General features: G+C 34.8%; 1 protein-coding gene across 14 annotated transcripts in view; it reads right to left on the bottom strand.

The window, feature by feature from the left end:
* LOC129799265 (regulating synaptic membrane exocytosis protein 2) overlaps positions 1 to 22,114 on the bottom strand; it is a 92,585-nt gene that overhangs the window by 34,351 nt on the left and 36,120 nt on the right. For 12 of the 14 annotated variants that reach the window (XM_055843000.1, XM_055843008.1, XM_055843011.1 and 9 more), the window contains exons 7-8: positions 3,923 to 4,416; positions 12 to 210 (exon numbers count right to left, since the gene is read on the bottom strand). The exons of 1 other annotated variant lie outside the window; for it this stretch is intronic. In XM_055843000.1, coding sequence (XP_055698975.1) covers positions 12 to 210; positions 3,923 to 4,416 — 693 coding nt within the window. The remainder of the gene's footprint in view (positions 1 to 11; positions 211 to 3,922; positions 4,417 to 22,114) is intronic. One more of the 14 variants, XM_055843004.1, reaches the window with a different exon arrangement.

Genomic DNA, 22,114 nt, shown 5'->3' with positions numbered 1-22,114 from the left:
ATGAAACTCACCTGGTTTTATATAACCCTCCTGATCGGCTATTGAGCCACGTTTGACTTGGTCAATGATGGCACCACGTCCACCGCCTGCTAAAGGAACCCCACCAGCCACTTTTAGTCCCAACACATCCGCCCCATCGACGCTCTTTCTTAGAATCATGTGCCCAATCATTCGACTCCCATCTGCTGACACTTGCCAACTAACTGGATTCTGCAGAATCAATTAGTTTGTTTTTTTTTCTTTCTTTCTTTCACCTCGCCTGGACAAACACACACATATACCAAGGGATCATGTGAGACACCCCCACACCTGCCTACTCCTCAAATTTTTTTTTCCGAAGTGGGTCCTAGACAATCATCCCCAGCTCCAGAACGAAAGAAAAAACTTGCAGAGTGTGAGCAAAATGTGCTGAGGGTGGCCTCTCGGAGATAAATTGCCGGAATGGCGGATGGATGTGGAAGATGTGGGGAAGAGCATCAAACACTAAAATGCTCACACGTGAGACACAGATAAAAATGGAAAGATTGTTACAAGAAGAAGAAGAATAGACAGACACTATAAGATGGAAGAACATCCAAAGAGTGATTGAAAGTCAGGCTAAAATTGCTGTTTCGGCTTGTCTTGACCAACAGGAGGTCCCTTACTTGATGATTCGCCAACGTGCCCCCTGTGACCCTCCCGCCCTTAACACACAATTTACATCACAAAACTTATTTACAGACACTTCTTTACGACTAGGACGTCCTTTTCCCGACAGATTTTCTTCTGCATTCTGCATTCCTAGACTTTCTTATTAAAGTTTCAAAAATTTCTTATGACATGTACAACATATTGAAATTAAATATAAAGTAAAAAATACATATATTTTTTTAAGTAAAACACAGAAATCACAGAAACTTAAAATTGTGGCAAATTGCGCAACATGCAAAAACATCATTAATAACTCCTCATTCCCAACATCATGCACGAAATGCTAATGGCAAAAACGGATACTTGTTCCAAGTCACTCTCCACCACCAAAAAAGTGGATGACTCTTGAGAGTGGGCGGATATAGCACATTTCGAAGTTGACCAGCAGAGACGACATGTAAACTTTTGCTCTTTCAAATTGATTCTGAACAAAAATTATTGTTAAAGTTATTCTCTTAACATGCACTTTGTCAGTTTCAGAATACAAGACGCGTAGATGTATTTTCTAACCTCAAAATCAAAAATTGAATAAATATTTGAATAATTTGCTGCAAAAAAATTGCTTATTTGGGGTAGTAATTACAATATCCCTGGTAGGGTAAGACGGGGTAATTCGAAATCATGTCCATTTTGGAATTTCGAGATTTTTTTAGTACAGAAGTACAGAACTTTACACAAGAAATTTTGCGTTGTTATTTTTTCCTTTTTCCATCAAAAACCGTTACAAAGTCGCAAAATTCCAAATTAGGCATGATTCCAAATTACCCCATCTTACCCTAGAAGTTTTCACGCTGACAAAAATGCGAAAATGTTAGTATAACATTTCGGTAACGTTAATTTTATCCTTACGCTAATAATCCGAAATCGGTGTAAATATTACCCTGTTAAGGGTTACAGCTACCCTTATGATAAAAAAAAATACCCTTAAAACTTTGTAAAATCAACACTGAAAAAGTTATTCTCACGCCTAAAAAGTGTAGCAGTTTTGCTGAGAACGTTAATTCTACTCTCCTTTTTCTGAATTTACTGAAGAAAATTTACGATTTTCGCGACTAAAATCGAATACTAATATTGATCATTACTATTTATTATATACAAAAAGTATAAAATAAATAAAAAAAAACTTGTTATGCCGCATTCATTGCAACTGTAAGGATACAACAAAAAATCTAGAGAAATGTACTTAGGAGAAAGGTAATATTCACGTAATTAAAATTACTATCGTAAAACTTACGTCTTCCTTATTTTACGATTTTAATTATATAACAAAATATCGTACGGGATATAATTTTTTCTTTCTTCGAAAATACTTTGTAATAGTTTTAGCTGTTGTTAAATAAATCAGTGAATACAATAAAGAATAGGGGAATGTAGGCATGATACGCACACAGTGAACCTTCAAACAATGCGAATTTTCTCTTTTTTTAAAGGACGGTTTACCAAAAAAATCGCAGAGTTTGAAGGTTTACTGTGTGCGTACCATGCCTACATTCCGTTAAACTGTCAGATTGACATCTGTTATTAAATTTGTTACCAATCTTAAATGAATTATTTTAAATGAAAGCAGTTCTCGTTATCTTCCATCTTCCTGGCGTCACGCGCCATCATGCGTCAATTCCATTTCATTTTCCCTCACAAATTATCTTCAATTTATCTTTTTCCAACGCACAATTACCAATATTTTTCAATCTGTCATTCTGACAATTTTAGAACGACGAAATATGCAAGGGGGAGATACTACTTGGAAGTGTTGTACACTGAGACGGAAATACTGCGGAAGTGGAAGTCAGAAAAACTAAATAATTTTTACGCTTTTCAGTTAATTACAGTAGGAAAATTAAAATTTATTTGCTTAATTTGATAAATTTATGTTTTTTTTTCGTTGCAATTATCGTCAATTCCTCATCAAAATTCTCTTAAAAAAATCAAGTATCGTTGAACTAAACTTTTACTGACTTTCTTGAAATTCAAATACCGGAAGTTCTTGGCAGTGCTTGGAAATGCAGGAAGTGCTGAAAATCACCTATGGCACTTCCGGAAGTGCGGAAGTCCATGACGTTTTCCATAGAAATTTAGGAAGTACTGGCAGTGGTGTGTACGATTTTGCGACTAATATCTCCCCCTTGGAAATATGTGGCTTCACGTTTAGCGATTCTATTTTCAGAATTCTAATATTACTCATTATCCCAAGTAGCAAAATTTAGTAAGTCAAAATTACAATTGAGAATAGATGCGTTTATACCGTAAATTTGACTTCCAGAAAATTTCAAGAGTCGTCTGCTTAACCGTTAGATCTGACGGAATTGTTTACTTATTATTTATTTATTTATTTATTCTATTTACCTCAAGTGCCTTTATGTAATTACGTTTCGCGGCCACCGCGAAAACAGTGAAAATGTTAGAAAACACTTTAGCAGGTTGTATATGCCAATCATGCATAGTAATTTCAGGTGAAATTATCGTAGTATTTAGATAATGCCTAAGGCATACGAGAAAGCCGAGAGATGAATTCGTCAGAAAGTGATGGAAATGTAATCTGTTGGAGATATTCTGTACAACTATGGCAATGCCATATGACAAATTGCATTCAAATGTCAGTAGGGAGATTCTGTAATAGTATGACAAAGTCATATGAGAAATTTCCTTTATTGACAAAAAAAATGACAAAATCCTCATTGCTTTGCGGCATTCATTCTTAAAACGATTTTAAAACTCGTAAATTTGAAAACTGGTCAAACTTGTAACTTTCATGGAAAGTTCTTTTACCTTTTCCTGCTGGAATTTAAAATGTGCCATTCCATTGCAATTTTGGCCAAACACGACATCCTCTTATACTAAAGAGACTTTCGTGTTAAGCCCCTGTGGGTGAAATTTTCGTTAAAAATCCCAGTCTGTACTGAAGCAATAAATAAAATAGCAATTAAAATTTATATACTGTCCAAAATGCAGAGGGATAATTTATCGTGACGGTGGGCAAAGCTACTGAGCATACGAAAAAAGCACACACATAGATGTTAAAGTGCTAATAGGCAAGCAAACTAGAGCACTAAGTATTATTAGAGTATCGCTAGAACCACACTAAGGACACTCACTTAAGAGTAACAGATCTAGCAAAGAGAAAAGTAAACCAATGATTTGATGGATGACAATGGGAGAGGAAGATGATATTTTTTTTTGGGAGCAGGTCAGAGAGTATCATCGTCTTTTTTGGCTGTGGAGGAATTGCTGATACCTTTGTGCCATCTCCACGATTGGAATCTTCACTACTGGTAAATGTGCTGCTCGTGTCAATGCCAGAATCCTTAGTGGCTGAATCCTGACTGCCCTGACGTTCAGCATCCCACACACTCCAATCCTCCGAATCTTGCCTGTCGAATCGTACGGTTTTCTTTCTGCGTTCCGTGAAGCGTCGACTGTCCGCCGTGTCCTCCCAGTACGGATCCGGTTCACTAGTGTACCTGTCGTAGGTGCTCTGGGTGGACGCGGAGGATGTAGACGTGGTGGTGGGCGTGACACTGCTGCTGCCACCAAAAGATGTGCCCGCCACCTCGCCCACAATTATTTGCGGATTGTGATGCCCCGGCACCTGCCGGTTGTGATTCGTGCGATTGTACGTGTTGCGATGATGGACATCCAACCTGCCCGGTGGATGGATGTCACTGCCTTGGACCACCGATGATGAAGTCAGGAGACGCGAATGAGACTCAAGCACTTTCCCGTGTCCCGCTGCAAATGCAAAAGGCCAACGCATATACGGATTTATACGGGACATCTCAACAGTCTTGCTCACAAATCTCGGTATTACTTCAAATGACCGTTACCCTCCTTTCTTTGTGTCCTAGACACACTTACGACTTAGGCTGAAAAACGGTTTAACGTAATTGTAATCAAAATAATGATCTGATGACATTTCCATCAGCTTAAGCCGAAAGCCGGCTTAGTTAATGGGAAACTAATAGAAGTGTAATCAGATCATTATTTTGATTAATTACGTTAAATTATCCTTTGACTTAAGTCGTAAGTGTGTCTACAACATTAATATCATACTTTACAGGAATATAAGGACATGTTTTTCAGCATCGGATGACAGAACTATCGTACTACTCGATTTTTCAATGGTGTCCTTAATGAATCTGAGCCATAACATATCGTCGGTTGCGGCTACCTCTGTCGTATCTGCATTTCTTTTGTGTCAGCATTTCACGCAAGAGGGGACGTCTGTATTGTAGCTTGCTCCGAATGCAGATACAAAACAAATGCAGATACGACAGAGGTAGACGCAACCGACGATATCTCTAAAGGTCAAATGAATTAGGCAATATAGTAAAAACCGAGTATCGTGAAATTTCCATCATTCGAGGCTAATAAACCTTGCCCTAATATTGAAATTTCCATATAAGCTCTACCAAGAAAACATTTAAGCACCGCCCACTTCAGAAGCTAAGACTAACTAATATTTATTATTTTTAACTAATATTACATTCCTTGGTCCGAAAAAATGCCAAAGGAACCCATAAAGTCTAACTTATTCCAAAAAATCAGACCACGCCTCCAATAGAATTTTTATGTAGAATAGAAGTAGTGCACAGAAATTTTCCAAAAACTTCATTATTTTCCCATGGAAGTGGTACACCTTTGAAAGGTTCTATTTTAAATGTCCCCCAATTCAAAAGTGTCCTACTTCACCATAGAGAACAAAGCACTTGCAGAACAGAGAATAACAATCAAATTCTTTAGGCGGGGACTCTGCAATCAGTGGGCGGGGCTTGAAAAGAAGCCTCGCCCTATAAAAATGAAAACAAAAACGTGTGGTCTTTGAATGGTCCTGTATGTTATCATTCTCTATGGCCTCATTTGATCTGTCAGTATTCAATATAATAAACATTTTAGTGATTATAACTTTTGAAGGGGGCGTGTCCTAAAATTATTTTAAGGCAGAGCTTACACAGGAATATCAATCTTCTCTGTAAAATATGAGATTTAGAAAGGGAATATAATTTCACTTATCTGAAGGGGATCCCCCCCCCCAAATGTCTTCCCTCTAAAACACTCTCTTGCTCTCCCTGGAACTTTTCACTCCCTATACACCCCTAACAGACAGAAAGCTTTTCCGATGGCAAAAGAAGAGACACTCTAATGTGATTTCTGTAGGGGGCGGAAGGAGAAACATGTGTGACACAGATGGTGGGAAAATTGCATCACAACACTCAGATACTTTTTTAAAGCCTTTTTTCTTCTTCTTCATGGCAATTACTAAAAGAGGAATTTTGTGTGATGGTCTCGTACAGGTGACTTCAAAATAACACTTTCTATTCAATTTTGGTTGACACTTTGTCTCTTCAGCTCTTTTGAGTGCTTCTCTTAAAATGATATTTGATTTGAAAGTTTCCGCTGATAAAATTGTTTTACCTCTCTTTGACCTATTGTGGCTAGTTTAAGGAGAAATATTTGTTTTCAGTATGACAATAGAATCTATTTAATAAATAAACATCCTACAGGTAATCACAGTGTTATAAACTCTTTAATACTTTTTTTTAAAATTTCATTGCATATTCTTATGTGATGATAAAATTATTGAGAAAATACAGGATGGCTGAAAAAAAATGCAACAAGATTCAGAGCTCATAGCTTTCAAACCACTTGTGACAGCGGGTTCATATTTTGCATAATTATAGCTAATTATATTAGTTAAAAGCTCACGAAGGCATTTTCGAAAATATTTTGTAAAACTCCTTAAATCTGTTATGGGTCTCAAATGTAACAATTTTATGATGGTATACTTTATGCGTAAGTCAGAAAGAGCTATTAGGGTTCTTTAAAATCTGAATGTAATTAAACTTTTCATTTTTCGAAACATATCTTGGTACAAGGCGTACAAGGATAATTGTAGCATTTTATTTAAAATGCTTCAATGGAACTCTAAAAAAATACTTCATCGCTAGTCATCGTCCTTAAGGCGGTCTTCAGATTAGAGGCTTAGCCTAGTTCCCAAAGATCTCAAAATCCTGAATAGCGAGCAATTTTATTGCTTTTTGAATATCTATAGGGCACTTATCTTTAATAATCCAATCCTAAATTAAACTTATCCAAAAAATCGTGATTTGACGATAAATATCTCCAAGCAAATGATCCGTGATCGCAAGCAAACTTTAAGCAAAAATTGGAAAATGACCTCTATATGAAGATTTTAAAGATCCTCAAAAAAAGTTATAAAAAAGTTTTAAAAACACCCAATTGCTCAAACATCTTGTCTCACACAAGTTCAAAAGTAGGATCATAACAAATTAATAAATAATTCTGTTGTTTTTTTTTAAATAAAATGATATTTTTGAAATTTTCCTTAATTTAGATCATCTTTTAATACTTTATTAAAGACAACACTAAATTTTTCTCGGCTTTTCCTTTATCTCATCCGTGCTCTGTATCTCAAGGCCAACAATTTCAGAAATGAGATGACCACAAGTTTATTTAGAAACCTAAAATCACCTCTGTGTCTTGTTCTAAATGACTAATTATTTGGAGGAAACTTTTCACAAGTAACTATCCTTTTGTTAAGATTATCGTCAGCTGCAGAGACTATTGTCGTATCTGCATTTCTTTTGTGTCAGCATTTCACGCAAGCGGCCGACGTCTGTATCGTAACTTGCACCAAATGCAGATCCAAATTAATACAGATACGACAACTGTCGATGCAACTAACGCGACGTCATGACGTTATATTAGACGGTAAAATGTGGCGGTAAAGAATTATCCGAAACTATCATATACCAAGAGCTTAGGATCATCAATTAGATGTCCTTTGCTTTTTTACCTTATCCTCTACTATTAAATTTTACATGCTAAATATACTTGAGGATAAGCTTGAGTCTATTTGGGCCTTTAGTCACTAATATCACATTAAATAAAAGGTATGTAATTATTGTATATTCTATTAGAATATCAATTGTTTAAGGCACTTTTCCTCTTAAAATTAACAACTGCAAAGATTGTATTAATCACCAAAATAGAATAGAAAGTGTTACTGAGTCACAATGATGGTGATTGATAAGACAGAATGTTTTTGATAGAGTGCATTAGGTAATAATATAAAGAAAAGGTTACACAATACAAGGAGTGATTTCTTAGTCGCATTTCATGCTGCTCTTCATGTTTTTTTTTTTTAATTTTTTAATCAACACTCACTCAAAGAAGCACAAAACCAATTCACTGTAAATTCTTAATTATTTTTTCTTACTGTATTTCCTCAATTTATTAACACATAAATACAGAAAATTTCTACAATGAAAAAAACTTGTGATAGAATATGTGGTTGAACAAAAAAAAATATCATAAGAGTTTGAAGCCATAATTCAATATAAAAACAAAAATCTTGAAGAATTTTTCCTTTACCTTTTTATCATTTAAATCACAATTCCATCACGATCCAAAATCACATCCAAATTGATATGATTTTTAGTGACATTTTATTTGTAAAAATTATGACTGTAGAGTTTTGTGTTACTCTTGAAATGGAAAAACTTGTATAGAAAAATTTCAAAAAAAAAAAATGTTCAAACACCAAATACAGTGGTAATATTTACTCTGTTTCTGCTGAAAACAAACTCTCAATATAGAATGTTATTTTAGGTAGAGGTCTGGGTTGAGAAGGGAGACAAAATGGGTGTAAAAGTAAAAAAAAGGAAAAATATAGAAAAAAAAATAAAAACAGAAAACAACAAGACTTTTTCAGCAAATGGCAAAAATCAACCTAGTATTGATTGATTTGCACATCGTGTCATGTGAAATATCCGTCAAAAGTGAGTCAATTTTGTTTGGTTTAGGATGGAATAAAAAAAAATAAAAGGTAAAAAACAATCATTTCACCTGCTTTTCTCACACTCCATCCGCATCATCGGCTGATGCAGTTGCAGCAAAAGAGGTGTTTTCAATTTTCAAAACATTCATTTTGCCAATCACTGAGGTGATTTTCTCACATACTACAGATTCTGTGACATGAAAAGTGGATGGATTTTCCAACAACAAAGTGGGAAATGAATGTATCAGACACTTCACCACCAAATGGGAAATTTATCATACACACACAACAATCAACTTCAGTCCATATGCCCAGTACTTTTAAATTAACAGATTTATACATTTTTTCACTCTTCACACTTTCCCAGCTAACCATGCATTTATTTTTCAGTTAATCAAAAAGTAATTAGGGAATCAGTATTCGTCATCACTTTCTCTAAGATGAAATTAGTCTTTTTTTACACAAGTTTGAGAGCATTTTTTATCATAAGCTTTCACTCAGTAATATCCTGATAAATGGCGGTTCTGGTAATTATTTAATTGGTTTTAAAAAATTGACATTTCCACTCATGCCAGATTCATGGACCCATACCTCTGTCGAAATATCAAGGCCCTATAGACTTAGACATTGACTTAAGTGGTCTTCAGACCATAGGTTTAGCCCAGTTCCCGCAGGCCTCAAAAACTTAAATAGCGAGCAATATTATTGCTTTTTGAGAACCTAATAAATTCGATAAGAAATTAGAGTAGTGGCTAAGCCTTATACAGGCTTCAGACTAGGGACTTATGGCTGAGACTTAGCGCTAAAGTTATAGTCTGAAAAGATCGGATTGTGGCTAAGTCCAAAAATTCGAAGATAGATAAGTTCTCGTTGAAACGAAGATTTAGTGATAGTGGCTTATCGTTGGTGGCCCACCTTTGAGCGGACTTGAGACTAGAGATTTAGCCTAGTTCCCGAAGGTCTCAGAACTCTAAATGGCAACCAATTTTATTACTCTTTCAGAACATACTAAGTCATTTGTCCTTAATAATCCAATCCTAAATTAAATTTTCCAAAATATCTTGACTGATACGATACGATGTAATTTCTCCATCATGCTCGAGAGAGAAATAATTTTGTACATAAACGTTTGAAAAATGCACTTTGTTTGTGTTTTCGGAAAATGCCATTTGACAGCCCGCCAGGTTTCATTCAAAGTTGTCAAAATCTAATATGGGCAAGCCCCTGACAAGTTGCCTGAAATTTGAAGCCACTTTCTCTTACTTCGATTTAAATTTATATCGGATTTTTTTTGCACTCGCGACCGTTACTCTAAATATTTAAAAATTGAGAAGTTTTTTCGTATTATAAGATTCCTTACCTCGTCGAGGAATAAACATACTAAATTTTTGTTTAAATACATTTTTTCCTCGGAGCACTGTGAGCTGAGTCCGAGATCAATTTAGGGAATTGGCTTCAAATAGCTCCATGTAAAAAAGTCAACTTGCCACGTGCTTGAATATGGGCTTCAGTCTTAAGGCTCATCCCGCTCAGCTGCATAGCTTAACTTCTTTAATTTCTTATCAGTAAAGATTTTGTTCGAAAATTTTGATTTAAAATAAGATTATTAAAGATAAATTTACTTATCAGATTCTGAAAATCAATAAAATTGGTTATTTAGGATTATAGAACTTTCGAAAACTGGACCAAACCCCCGGTCTAAAGACCGCTTATTATTATTAATCGTATCGAGACACTTTATTTGGTATTATAATGTAATCATTACAAGGTGCTTCGTGCTGAAGACCGCTTAAGCTCTATAAGTCTCTATTTAGGTCTGAAAAGGTTTCTGGCTCATCCTCAGTCACCAATAAAGCCATCTCATTCGGGCTTCAGATTTTAGGCTTAGCCATACGGCTTAACTTCTCCAAATCCTTATCAGTCAAGTTTTTTGGAAAATTTTGAATTAGGATTGGATTATTATAGGTAAATGATCTATTAGATCTTGAAAAGGAAATAAAACTCATTGTTATTTGGAATTTTCAGATCTTCGGGAAATGGGCTAAACCTCTAGTCTAAAAATCGCCTTAGTGAAGAACTGGCATTAGTTTCGGGTCTGAATCCGGCCTTAGGTCTGAAGCCCATAATAAGCATTATCCACGAGAATTAAGATCGTTACCCATTAAGATCAAATTCATTGAATCACTATTGAACTCGTAGTGATGCTTTGTTGCATCCTAAAATAATACTGCGACTAATAAAATTTAGGCGGATTTTACGGTTTCTTTCAGTCCGGTTGCGAAGTATTTATTTTTGATCAAACAGATCGCTAGCCTTATGAGCTAGGTAGACATACGGCTTAAGAGGAAAGACGGTATAGTGGGAAAATGATGGGATATTAATCTAATCATTATTTTGAATATAAGTTCGTTAAGTCCATAAGCTGTCTATCGACTAAAGTCGTAAAGCTACCAAGGTCCTTACCTCCTAAGGATAAGGCTTGAAAAGTAGCTTTCAGTTAACGTTTTTAAACTTAGAATTTTAACCGGGCTAAATAATTCAGGACCAAAAAGAAATGTAAAGGCATTCCATATTTGAGCTTTTAAAAATAACCTACGTAAATTTCCTCTTTGCGTAGTTTTGTATAATATAGGTGCACTACCGGCTTTAGCTATATCATAGATCATTAAAAAACCATTTCTGTGAAGCAAAATCCTTTATGAAGTGCCTGTTTTTGAATGGTATGAAAAAACTCGAAATTCAAGTAAATCATTTAAAAAATAAATTCTCCAGACTGGTCATATTTTTTGATTCTGAAAAAGTCAACATATTGAATTTCTCAATCATTAGGTATATAAGAACGAAATGTTAATTGGGCTGCCTTCAAAACATATTCTAAATAAAATTGCAGGAAACGTTTTCGAAACAAACCAAAAGGAATAGTTCTGAAGGAGAAAAAGGGATGGAAAGAAAAAGATAAAACTTCTTTAGATTTTTTCGATTTAAGGTCCCTATTGCATTACCTTTCACACGACAGCATTATGGAAAAATTCCCAGTAAGTTTTTGTGTTAATTTCGTATATTGTTGCTCTACTATCCAACTCAAAAGACAGTAAAATTGTCACACAAACGGAAAATCACATCGCATTCGTCACATTTGTGTATTTTTGTACCAACCGAAGAAATCAAAATTAAACGACAACCCAACGTTTATCATCAGACGGAACCGAAAAAAAAGCCACAACCACCCCATTTGTGTCTCTCATTTTAGATTGTGAGTGTTTTATTTATGGCACGTCCCTGGACTCAATATTAGACTCCAAAATGAAGAGGGTAAAAAAAAATCATCAAAATGCTCCAATATCGCAAAAATTGACTAGAATCTGGTGGAGCTGAAAAGAGGTTCTTCTTGGCTTTCTCCCAACACATTTCTAGCCCCATAAAAAGTATCCTCTGATGGCCTGTGTCACCTAATATGCTCGTTCATTTTGACTTCGACACATTGAACACATTCTCCCCATTTTGGCCCCCGCCAAGTGATGCAGACTGAGAGACGCAAATGCCCTAATAGGATTTGCCGAAGTTATTTTTAAGTGTCACTTGTTAGATTTTGGTGGAATATTGTCGCATGCTTTTAGGCACTTTCACCCCCTCAAACAATCATACAACATTTTAGCACACATATTTAAGTTTGAACACAAAAAAAACGATAGGGGTTGATTTTTATTTCCAGCAAAAGACATTGGAGAGACAAAGCGTAATTGGGGTCATTTTTATTGAATTAGGGCAAGTGCAACAGAGAAAATGGGGATACCCCTTAGTGCACCAGCTGCATCAATTGCTTCGAAGTCGCACGATTACATTCAGCCATATGGAGATCCTTAGTTGTTGCAAAAGTCTTACAATAGAGAGGAAAATGTCTTCAATAAAATGAATGATTTTGACCTGAAGATGGAACAAGATAGAAGAGCTTTAAGCTCATGGATAATAATTTCGATTGAAAGATGTGTACAACTATTAATCTTTTCTTCAGAATTTATAGTAAGAAAATTCCAAAAAATCAATGATAAGCTTGAATGAGCTTAGGGAGACTATAATTCGTTTATTGTAAACCCGTTTTGTTTAGAAAGTAGACTGGCATTTTTTTTACTGACGTTAATCTAAGCAAGACTTTCAAAGGACTGACGTAATCTTTATGTTTATTTTGGAAAAAGTAATTATGGTAAAAATTACGTAATATTGAGGTAATAAAGTATGCTATTAGATACCTAAGTAAATCATTTACTAGAACTAATCTGCCCATGCCTTCAGACAGAAAGGAAATACTCAAATTCCTAATCAAAATTCGAGAAAACACTCTGTGTATCCTAATGTATCGTCATCAAATTTAATCAAGATAAAGACTAAGATACTTTAAGAAGAACAGTGCAAGATGCAGTTATCTATTTTTTTTTCAGTACATATTCAACGGCTATGCGCCTTTCGTATCATTGTTTGTTCCGAAACCCAAGAACCGATTAGGCAAAAATTCTGAATGGATCAGAATCCCGAAAACCAAAATCTCGAAAGCACAAAAATGGGAATAGACAATATCCCGTATGATCCAAAATTCCTAAACACTAAAATTTTGAATAAGCCAAAATCTTGAATATTCAATAACGCGTAAGCTAAGTTCCTGAATAAACTAAAATTCCGAATAGACCAAAATCCTGAATGGATCAAAACCCCAAAAGCCATTTCAAAAAAACGACAAAATCCCGAAAACCATAATCAGAAAAGGAATAAAATTCCGTAAGTTAAAATCCTGAATAGATCAAAATCATGAAAGCAAGAATCACGAATGCCTAAAAGCCTAAAAGCCTAAATCTGAAAAAGGCCTGAATCGTTCGAAATACCGAAATCTTAAATCTGGAATGGGCTAAAATTCTCAATGGATCAAAATCCCAAAACGCCAAAATTCGTAAAGGGCCAATGCTCCGAATTGGTTAAAATTGCTGAATGGATCGAAATCCCAAAAAACTCAAAATCTGGAAAGGGCCAAAATTCTAAATGGATCCAAATGCCGAATAACCGAAATCCGGAGATACCCAAACTCCCTTGGACTGACCTACGGCTTAAGCCTAGAGACGGCTCAACGTAATTTTAATAAAAATTACAATTAGGGTAATATGGGGTAATTTGGGATCATGTCTATTTTAGAATTTTGAGAATTTCTCAGTGTTTCATATGGTCAAAGAGAAAAAGAAAACAATGAAGAAGTACAAAACTCTACATTCGAGAATACTTCTTTGTTGCTTTTCCTTTCGATATCTAAAACGGTTAGGAAATCTTTAAGTTCCAAATTAGACATGATTCCAAATTACCCCATCTGACCCTAAGTTGTATACTTTAGACCAGAGGCGTGCAAGAACCGTTTGAAACCGAATAAACGTCAAATGAAACATGTACGTCAGTTGTCAAAACGCTACGAGGACAAACTTATTTTGACGTTTATTCGGTTTCAAACGGTTTTTGACCACCTCTGCTTTAGACTAAGACTACATTCCCATCAGTTTCCCACTAAGCCGTCTCTCGACTTAAACCGAAAGTCTGTCTAGGGAAGTACAACAGCTGTGAATGAATCAAAAATGCACCCCAAGACGCAATCAGAAGACTTGAGTTTTTCTTGGAATTAGTAGGTAAAATTGTAAAGTACTCACCCAAATAATTTTTAAAAATCACTGTGCTAATGTCTACGATGATGGATCAAAGCACTTTGGTCAAATTCATGAGAAGTTTCACAGAGAAATATTTGTCTGATAGATAATTTTAGATACTTTTCCACAACAGTTGGAATTCGGTGAGGGCTAAAAATCGATGGATATTAATAGAGAGGGTTGCCAACAAAGTTATTGATAAATTTCTTTTTCCCACCACGAAAAAAGAACTTATTAAAAGAAATTCCTGAAAATGCTATACTTATACGACATAATCTCTGCAGAAGCAATAAAGAATCTTTTTTTTATAAATAAAAATTTTACAGAATGGTACAAGTGTAGGGGACCATTTTCTCAAGTTTACCATCAAAAATGGAAAAATTGCTGGACCTCGAAAGATGAAGAATTCCTCGGAGAACCACACGACCAAATGACAATTCTCCTGGTTCATTTGTGTATCTGTATGTTTGTGTAAAAGTATCTTTTTTTTTGGGGGGGGATGGGGGTGAGTGTAGTTAGTGTGTGCGGGGGGTTTGGGGTTTCTGGGGAGGTTTTTGAAGAGGAAGTTATACCGAAAAGTTTTACCTCATGCGGCACATGGAAAAATCCATAAATCTGCTCAAGTGGCCGAGATGCCTGGAGTAACTTCCTCTTTGAAACATACGGAAATTTCTCGTGTGAATTGCAGCCAATAAATTATGCTATTAGGCGACGTGTAGAACGACAAATAACAGCAATAATAATGTAAAATCCACTCTTGGTCATACACTAATTGCACTTCTCTGCTCTCGTCTTTTGCGCGCCTCTCAATGGCCCAAAAAACGAGGGGCAAAATTTATTTATCACGCCATGAACACCACACACTAAAACTTAACCAGAAGAAGAAAAATTACCACAACTTTTTGAAATATATACACACACTCTAGAAAAAAAATAATTCAACCACCCCAAAAAACGCCCAAACAATTTTCTCAAGTAAAATTTCTTTGGCTCTTTCTTATTTTCAGTTGTGATTCTTTCATAATCACAGCTACAGCGATGCTGCGGTTTACTCCAAGGGGTCTGTCATATAGCATATTAAGAGGACTTAGAATTTCTTACAGTCATAAAGACACTACTCTATTTCCTCACTGACATCCATTGCAATGGCAACAACTTCCCTTAAAACTAACAGAATGTGATTCTAGATGGTAATTTGGAACGATCTTGTTAAATAGAAGAAGACAAGGCTACCTTGAGCTACGATAGTATATTCATATACGATTTTTTCTCGCATATTTCCTAAAAGAGCTTTCATCGGAAATCGTATATCAATGTATCCTCACAGTTCAAAATAGCCCTATCTGCCCCTATTAATTCTTCAAAATATCAATTTCGTATGGTCATCACCAAAAGCGCTTAAATCAAAGAATCGATTGGATCACGCATGCTGCTCAAATTAAGAGATTATGTGGGGCAAGAAGTCAATAAACAAACATAATATTTTCTCTAATTTTTTTTGGAATTATAAAAATATTATCTATTTCAAGCTTTTAAGCATAAAAGTACAACATTAAACAATATTTTCTAAAATTTTCAATAAAAATTTTAAAAATTTAGTCTTTAGATCTGCTTTATGTAGATTCAAAAGAAAAACATATTTTTCGTTCATATCTCGTTTTCGATTTTAGATCAACCTTCTCCGAGAAATCTTGCTCAATGAAAAGTTTGTTTATTCAAAGAGGTCTCCAAAAATCAAGTTCCAGAAACTGAATTTTTTGAATTTTTTTATGAAAATTATATAAAATATAGTTTAAATGTTGTACTTACATGTCTAAGAATCAAATATCTAAGAATAAAATATTTTTCAAAGGCTGCCTAAATCCCGAAACTCAAAATTCCGATAGGGCCAAAATCCCAAATGTTCGAAATCCTGAAAGGGATGAAATTATATGGAAGATAATTTGTAGAATAATTTCCCTTTGCCTCCAGCAAGCGCGGATATAATCGTGGGAGTAGCTGTGACACTTTTAATCAGGGGCATGATATTTCCTATCTTTCCCATTATATTTCTAGCGAGCCGAAAAAATTTTTGAGTTTATTACCTGTTTTCTGTCATTGTAGAATAAATTAGTAAAAAATACTAATGCAAAATAAAAGCCAATTTAATAACGAAGTGGCAACCGAAAACCCTAAATTGGCAATCTACGTAGTTTTGGAGATATCTCGTGAAATGTGAACGAAAACAGGGAGAAAATTACACTAAAACTGGTCGCATTTTTCAGAGCTAATATCATCCCCCTGCTTTTAATAATTCGGAATTTTGGTTTTTGGAATTTTGGCTTTCGGGATTTTGACGGGGACCCAATTTTTATTATGTAAAAAAAAATAAAGAAAAATATACAGTATTTGTTTATTTTGGCCAACGTAGGCAAAATTGTTACGTAAACTCGAAAGGAGCCTCCGATAGGACGGACTTTACGACAACGACGTATGGTACGTTTTGGAGCGAGCTGATAGAGAGTCGCCATGACTGAAGGCGAGAGGTCTGGTGCCTTAAAATGGGACGTTCTAGCCACCTGTACGTAAGTAAGTAATCTCTTACGTAGCCTGTTCGCTAAATCGTTGGTTTGATCAGCAACTGTTATATCTTCATTTCCTCTGTATCTTCATGAAAAAAAAACCACGCAATGAAATGTTTTTCTCAAGAAATTCGAATACAGAGCGAATGCACATAGCACAATTGCAAATCCAATCGGAAAAATATGGACTGGCTACTACCTCGACCAGGGGCATGACATTTCCTATGTTTCCCATATGTTTCTAGCCTGCAGAAAAAACTTTGGAGTTTATTCGGTGTTTTCTGTCAATGTAAAATGAATTAAAAAATAATACAAATACAAAATAAAAGACTATTTAATAAAGAATAGGCATCCGAAATCCCCAAATTGGCAGCCTACATAGTTTCGGAGATATCTCGTGAAATATGTACGAAAACGGGAAAAAATTTATACTAAAATTGGTCGCATTTTTCAGAGCTAATGTCACCCCTTAACCTCGACTATATTCTACAATGTTGGTCCCTGCCAATTACCAAGTGAAATGGTATAAAAATGCAAGACTGGTACTTTAAATAATTTTCCTTTAATATGTTTCTTTAAATTTCTTTTGAAGTTTCAATAGTCCAGGTATTATATCAATTACCTAGTTAACTAATTTTAAGCTAGCCTGGCTGGAGAGCCTACATATATCTGTCGAGGAACACGAATCCTTCATTCAATTAACTTCACTCTGAATCTTAAACCTTCAAAAAAAGTATCAAATTTAACACTAATAGGTCAAATTTATTATCAAACCGTATTCCAAATGAAAGAATCACAACTTCAATAAGCTAAAAGGAGCTTATTAGTAGCTTTCTCGTCGTCATTACTAGCAAATTCCAATAAATTTGTCCAACCACCCCCTTCTCACACATTTTTTTCTTATGTACTTCACCCTGTGCAGCCTTTCTCTTAATTCAATTTAAAGAACAGAGAAGGAGACAGTAGGAATACGAAAAAAAAAACATAAATAAATAAAGCGAAAGATAGTGAAAAATTGTGTGAGAGAATTAAAGAAAAAAACTTACATAATTTAGAGCTTTCTTTTCATGTGATATATATATTTCTTTTGCTTTCTTTCACTCTCCCGCTTAATTTATTTCCTGCCCCGGAAGCTTTTTTTCTGGGGTGGAGGGTTATAGAGAAGAGGCACCAAGAGAAACACTCTGAAGGATTTTTTTTGTTGCTGCTTAAAGTTGCAAGTGAGGCACAAAAATAGGAGAAAAGTCGCACAAATTGTCAACTAATTTAATTATAAGCCATTCCACAATTGTCCAGTTTGACCGTGAAAAAAAATACTCTATTAATCTTTCAAAAAAGCACTTTTTCTTCTCACTATGTAGTTTTTTTTTTGCGGGAGCTTTTGATGAAATAAATTTTCACTCGTGTTTCTTCTCTTTCCCGGAAAATTAACACTCAATCTAGAGAAGATATCTTTTTTTTTTAACTATTTTTATTCTTCAAACTCTAAAGAGGGAAGAAATCGTCACGCCAACGATACTCTTTCAGAGTCTCTCCGCAGACTAAATGCTTCTGACTGAGTTCAACATGGAATTTGCTCTCATTTGCAAGTGTTATGTTTATATTTCTACCCTCCATTGAAAAGGTGCTCTAGCAGAGAGACCAAGAGAGAATCCAATGATGGAGAGAGAGCTTTTACACCACCCACTTTTTGGGTGGAAAACATATTTCCATTGATTCATTTTTGAGTTGGCAATCGAGGGTGAGCCATGTGACCTGTGGTGCCCGTGACGTCAAAGAGCTTGAGAACCTTGAGAGCTTTCTTCAATATCAAACCCCCAAAAAGAGAGAGAGCCCCCACGAAGATCGCCGGAAGTGACGATGGAGCAGCCGGGTGGTTTTCTCTCTCTCTCTCCCTTTCAATAAATCTCATTCTCCATTTTCGTAGTAATTTCAGCCGGTAGCAGCGCGCGAAAATCCCACGACTAAGGGAACCCCCTAGGGGAGCTTTCTATGAATGTGGAAACTTTTTGCTCTTTCTCTCTCTCTCTCTCTTTCGGTCTCTCGCCCCCAAAATAGGGTGGATGTGACGCACCGCATCGCAATCGATAAGGCACTTTGCTCCAACATTTTCTCTGCGTCGATTGTTTACGGTGGATTTTTCTCTCTTTCTCTCTCTCTCTCTCAGTCATCTCGCCCGGACAAATTTTCCCAAACCCCTTTTCACACACTCACCACCTAAAACCCTACCTTCCCCCAGCCTCCCCAAAAACACCCTCAAAAGTGCGCGTATACTGACCGAAGAGGATTTGTACGACTTTTTGAGCTCACCTGCCGCCCCAAAACTTGGAATCTTCCATTCAACTCTCGGCGAATTCCCAATCTCACAGGAGATGGTTTTATCTGCCCTCTCCCGCCCCCCAAAGTAACTCCCCACAGAATAAAGCAGAGAGAAAAATCAAAAGTTTAAAAAAAATTAAAATCTTTCAGTTGAATTTCTTCATGAGAAAGTTTTTTTGGGCTTTAGAGTGTTGAAATAAATATTTAACAACTCTGGTTGCACTCAGAGAAAAATCGGTCTTTAGGGTAATTTTTCAGATACTTTTGATAAAACATAAATTTGTTTACATACTCCAAAGAAAGTCAGGGAAGAAGATAAAGCTCTAATGCTTCGAAGAAGTTTAACCTTTAAAAGTCAATCTGGATATTTGTTATTCAGAAATAAATACCTTTAATGTTACAAGAGAAACTTAATCAAACTCTAAGAAAGGATATCAATATCAATTTAGAACTTAGTGGTCTTACTCATGAAATACGTCATACATCCTATAAAGTCTTCCTTTAGACTTTAAAATCGATGTAGAGTACCTTAAAATTCCACTTAACCGAAAGTCTATTTAAGAAAATGAGGTTATGGTTGTGTTAACCTAAAAAAAAATAAATAAACTTTAATTTAAGGAACTAAATAAATCCGCGGCAAAATGTGGCAAGCCGAATATTTAAAAATTCTAGAACTTCCAAGATAATGAATTAAAACCCAAAGTTAACTCGAATTAAAAAAACTAAAGAAATCTGGGGCAAAATATGACAAACCGAATATTTAAAAAATTCTAGGACATCCAAAATACAGAATTTTGACCCGAAGATAACTTGCATTAAAGGAACTAAAGAAATCTGGGGCAAAAAATAACAAACCGAATATTTAAAAAATTTTAGGACTTCCAAAATATAGAATTTTGATCCGAAGATAACTTAAATTAAAGGAACTAAAGTAATCTGGGGCAAAATGTGACAAACCGAATATTTAAAAAATTCTATGACTTCCAAAATACATAATTTTTACCCGAAGTTAATTAAATTCAAGGAACTAAAGAAGTCTGAGGCAAAATGTGACAAGCCAAATATTTAAAAATGTTATGAATTCCAAGATACAGAATTTTGACCAGAAGATAACTTGAATTAAAGGAACTAAAGTAATCTGGGGCAAAATGTGACAAGCCGAATATTTAAAAATTCTAGAACTTCCAAAATAATGAATTAAAACCCGAAGTTAACTTGAATAATAGGAACTAAAGTAATCTGGGGCAAAATGTGACAAACCGAATATTTAAAAAATTCTATGAATTCCAAAATACAGAATTTTAACCCGAAGTTAATTAAATTCAAGAAACTAAAGAAGTCTGGGGCAATATGTGACAAGTCGAATATTTAAAAATTCTAGGACTTCCGAGATACAGAATTTTGACCCAAAGATAACTTGAATTAAAGGAACTAAAGTAATCTGGGGCAAAATGTGACAAGCCGAATATGTATTTAAAAATTCTAGGACTTCCAAGATACAGAAATTTGACCCAAACTTAATTAAATTCAAGGAAATAAAGAAATCTGGGGCAAAATGTGACAAACCGACAATTTAAAAAATTCTATGACTTCCAAAATACAGAATTTTTACCCGAAGTTAATTAAATTCAAGGAACTAAAGAAATCTGGGGCAAAATATGACAAGATGAATATTTAAAAATTCTACATTTTCCAAGATAAAAGAGACTAAAACTAAAGCTTAAAGATGGATTTAATCGTCAGATCAAATTGAAAATAACCTTCAAAAATCCTCATTTTGAAAGTTACAGTTAAACAAATTTAAAATATCCTAATATAAGTAATTATTTTCACAAATATATCAGACTTTAATCTTATAACGTTCCTATGAATTAAAAAAATCTTTGAAAAAAGCAATATTTTCCTTCTACATAGTGGAGATTTAACAAATGTTAGAAACATCTTGTATAACTCTCTATTCTCTTTCTTCATTACACAAATTTGACAATAATAAAATTACTTGCAAAAGAAATTTTAAAAAATCTTCAAGAGATTTTTCTTATTTTCAGTCCTACAGTTAAAAAAAATGAACGAAAATGTGTCTTTAATACATGTGTGTACTAAATAAAAAAAGAAAAGTAAGAAACTTTTGGAATATATGAATATACTAATCCATAAGTATATGAAAATTATAAAAGTAGATATTTTAACGTTTTCAAAGGATACTAAATATTAATATAAGTTTGTACTAAATCTTCGACAAACCAAAAAAATCGAGATATATGTTTTTTAGTACAAATATTAAGATAGAAATACACAAAAATGAATGAAATGTCTCTTATCTGAATAATTGACTCCTATAGTCTTAAAAATTCTATTATTATTTATAGCTTTTAAAGTTCTAAAAACTAGTACTAATTTCCAAATGTGCGATAGTAGAAATTTTTGCCGAGTACAAAAATACATATTGCAGCAAAATTTCAGTGTAAACTCCGAGCTAAAAGTTTACATTGCACAGAAAAGATAAATTTTCCAAATATTAATTTCCCCAAACGCCATTTAACCCTGAATTGCTCTGAGTGAAAGCTCTTTTTTTAGGGTGACGCGAGAGTAACCTTGATTGAGTGTCATCGTGTGATAAAAATCGCATACAACAATGGAATGAGGATTAAAAAAAAGGAGAACCCTCTCGATGTAAAAATGTATTTTGTGGCGAAGGACACGCCAGGGGGGGGGGGGGTTAGGGAGCTAAAAGTGCCTCTGTCTCTGGAGGATAGACAAAGGTCGTCAATATCGCGATGGAAATAAATCAGACAAATTGCAAATGAATGCAGTTCTTTGGCTACAGTATCATTCTTCCCAAAATGGGGCCCTTCCAAGGGGCATATCATCGAGGAATACCGAATACTAATTCTGCAGATATCAATAATATAGTGAATGGAATTTAAGCCGTAGTCACACTTTCGATTTAAACCGAGAGACAGCTTATCCTAATTATAATCAAAATTAAGATTTGGTTAAATTCTCATCAGTTTCCCATTAAGTAAAGCGTTTCTCGGCTTAAGTCGAGAGACGGATTAGTCAGAAACTGATGG

This window comes from Phlebotomus papatasi, chromosome 1 (genome assembly GCF_024763615.1).
Source record: "Phlebotomus papatasi isolate M1 chromosome 1, Ppap_2.1, whole genome shotgun sequence".
In the NCBI taxonomy this organism is placed as follows: domain Eukaryota; kingdom Metazoa; phylum Arthropoda; class Insecta; order Diptera; family Psychodidae; genus Phlebotomus; species Phlebotomus papatasi.
Note: the sequence above shows the minus strand (reverse complement) of the source record. Positions and strands in the feature narration are given on the sequence as shown.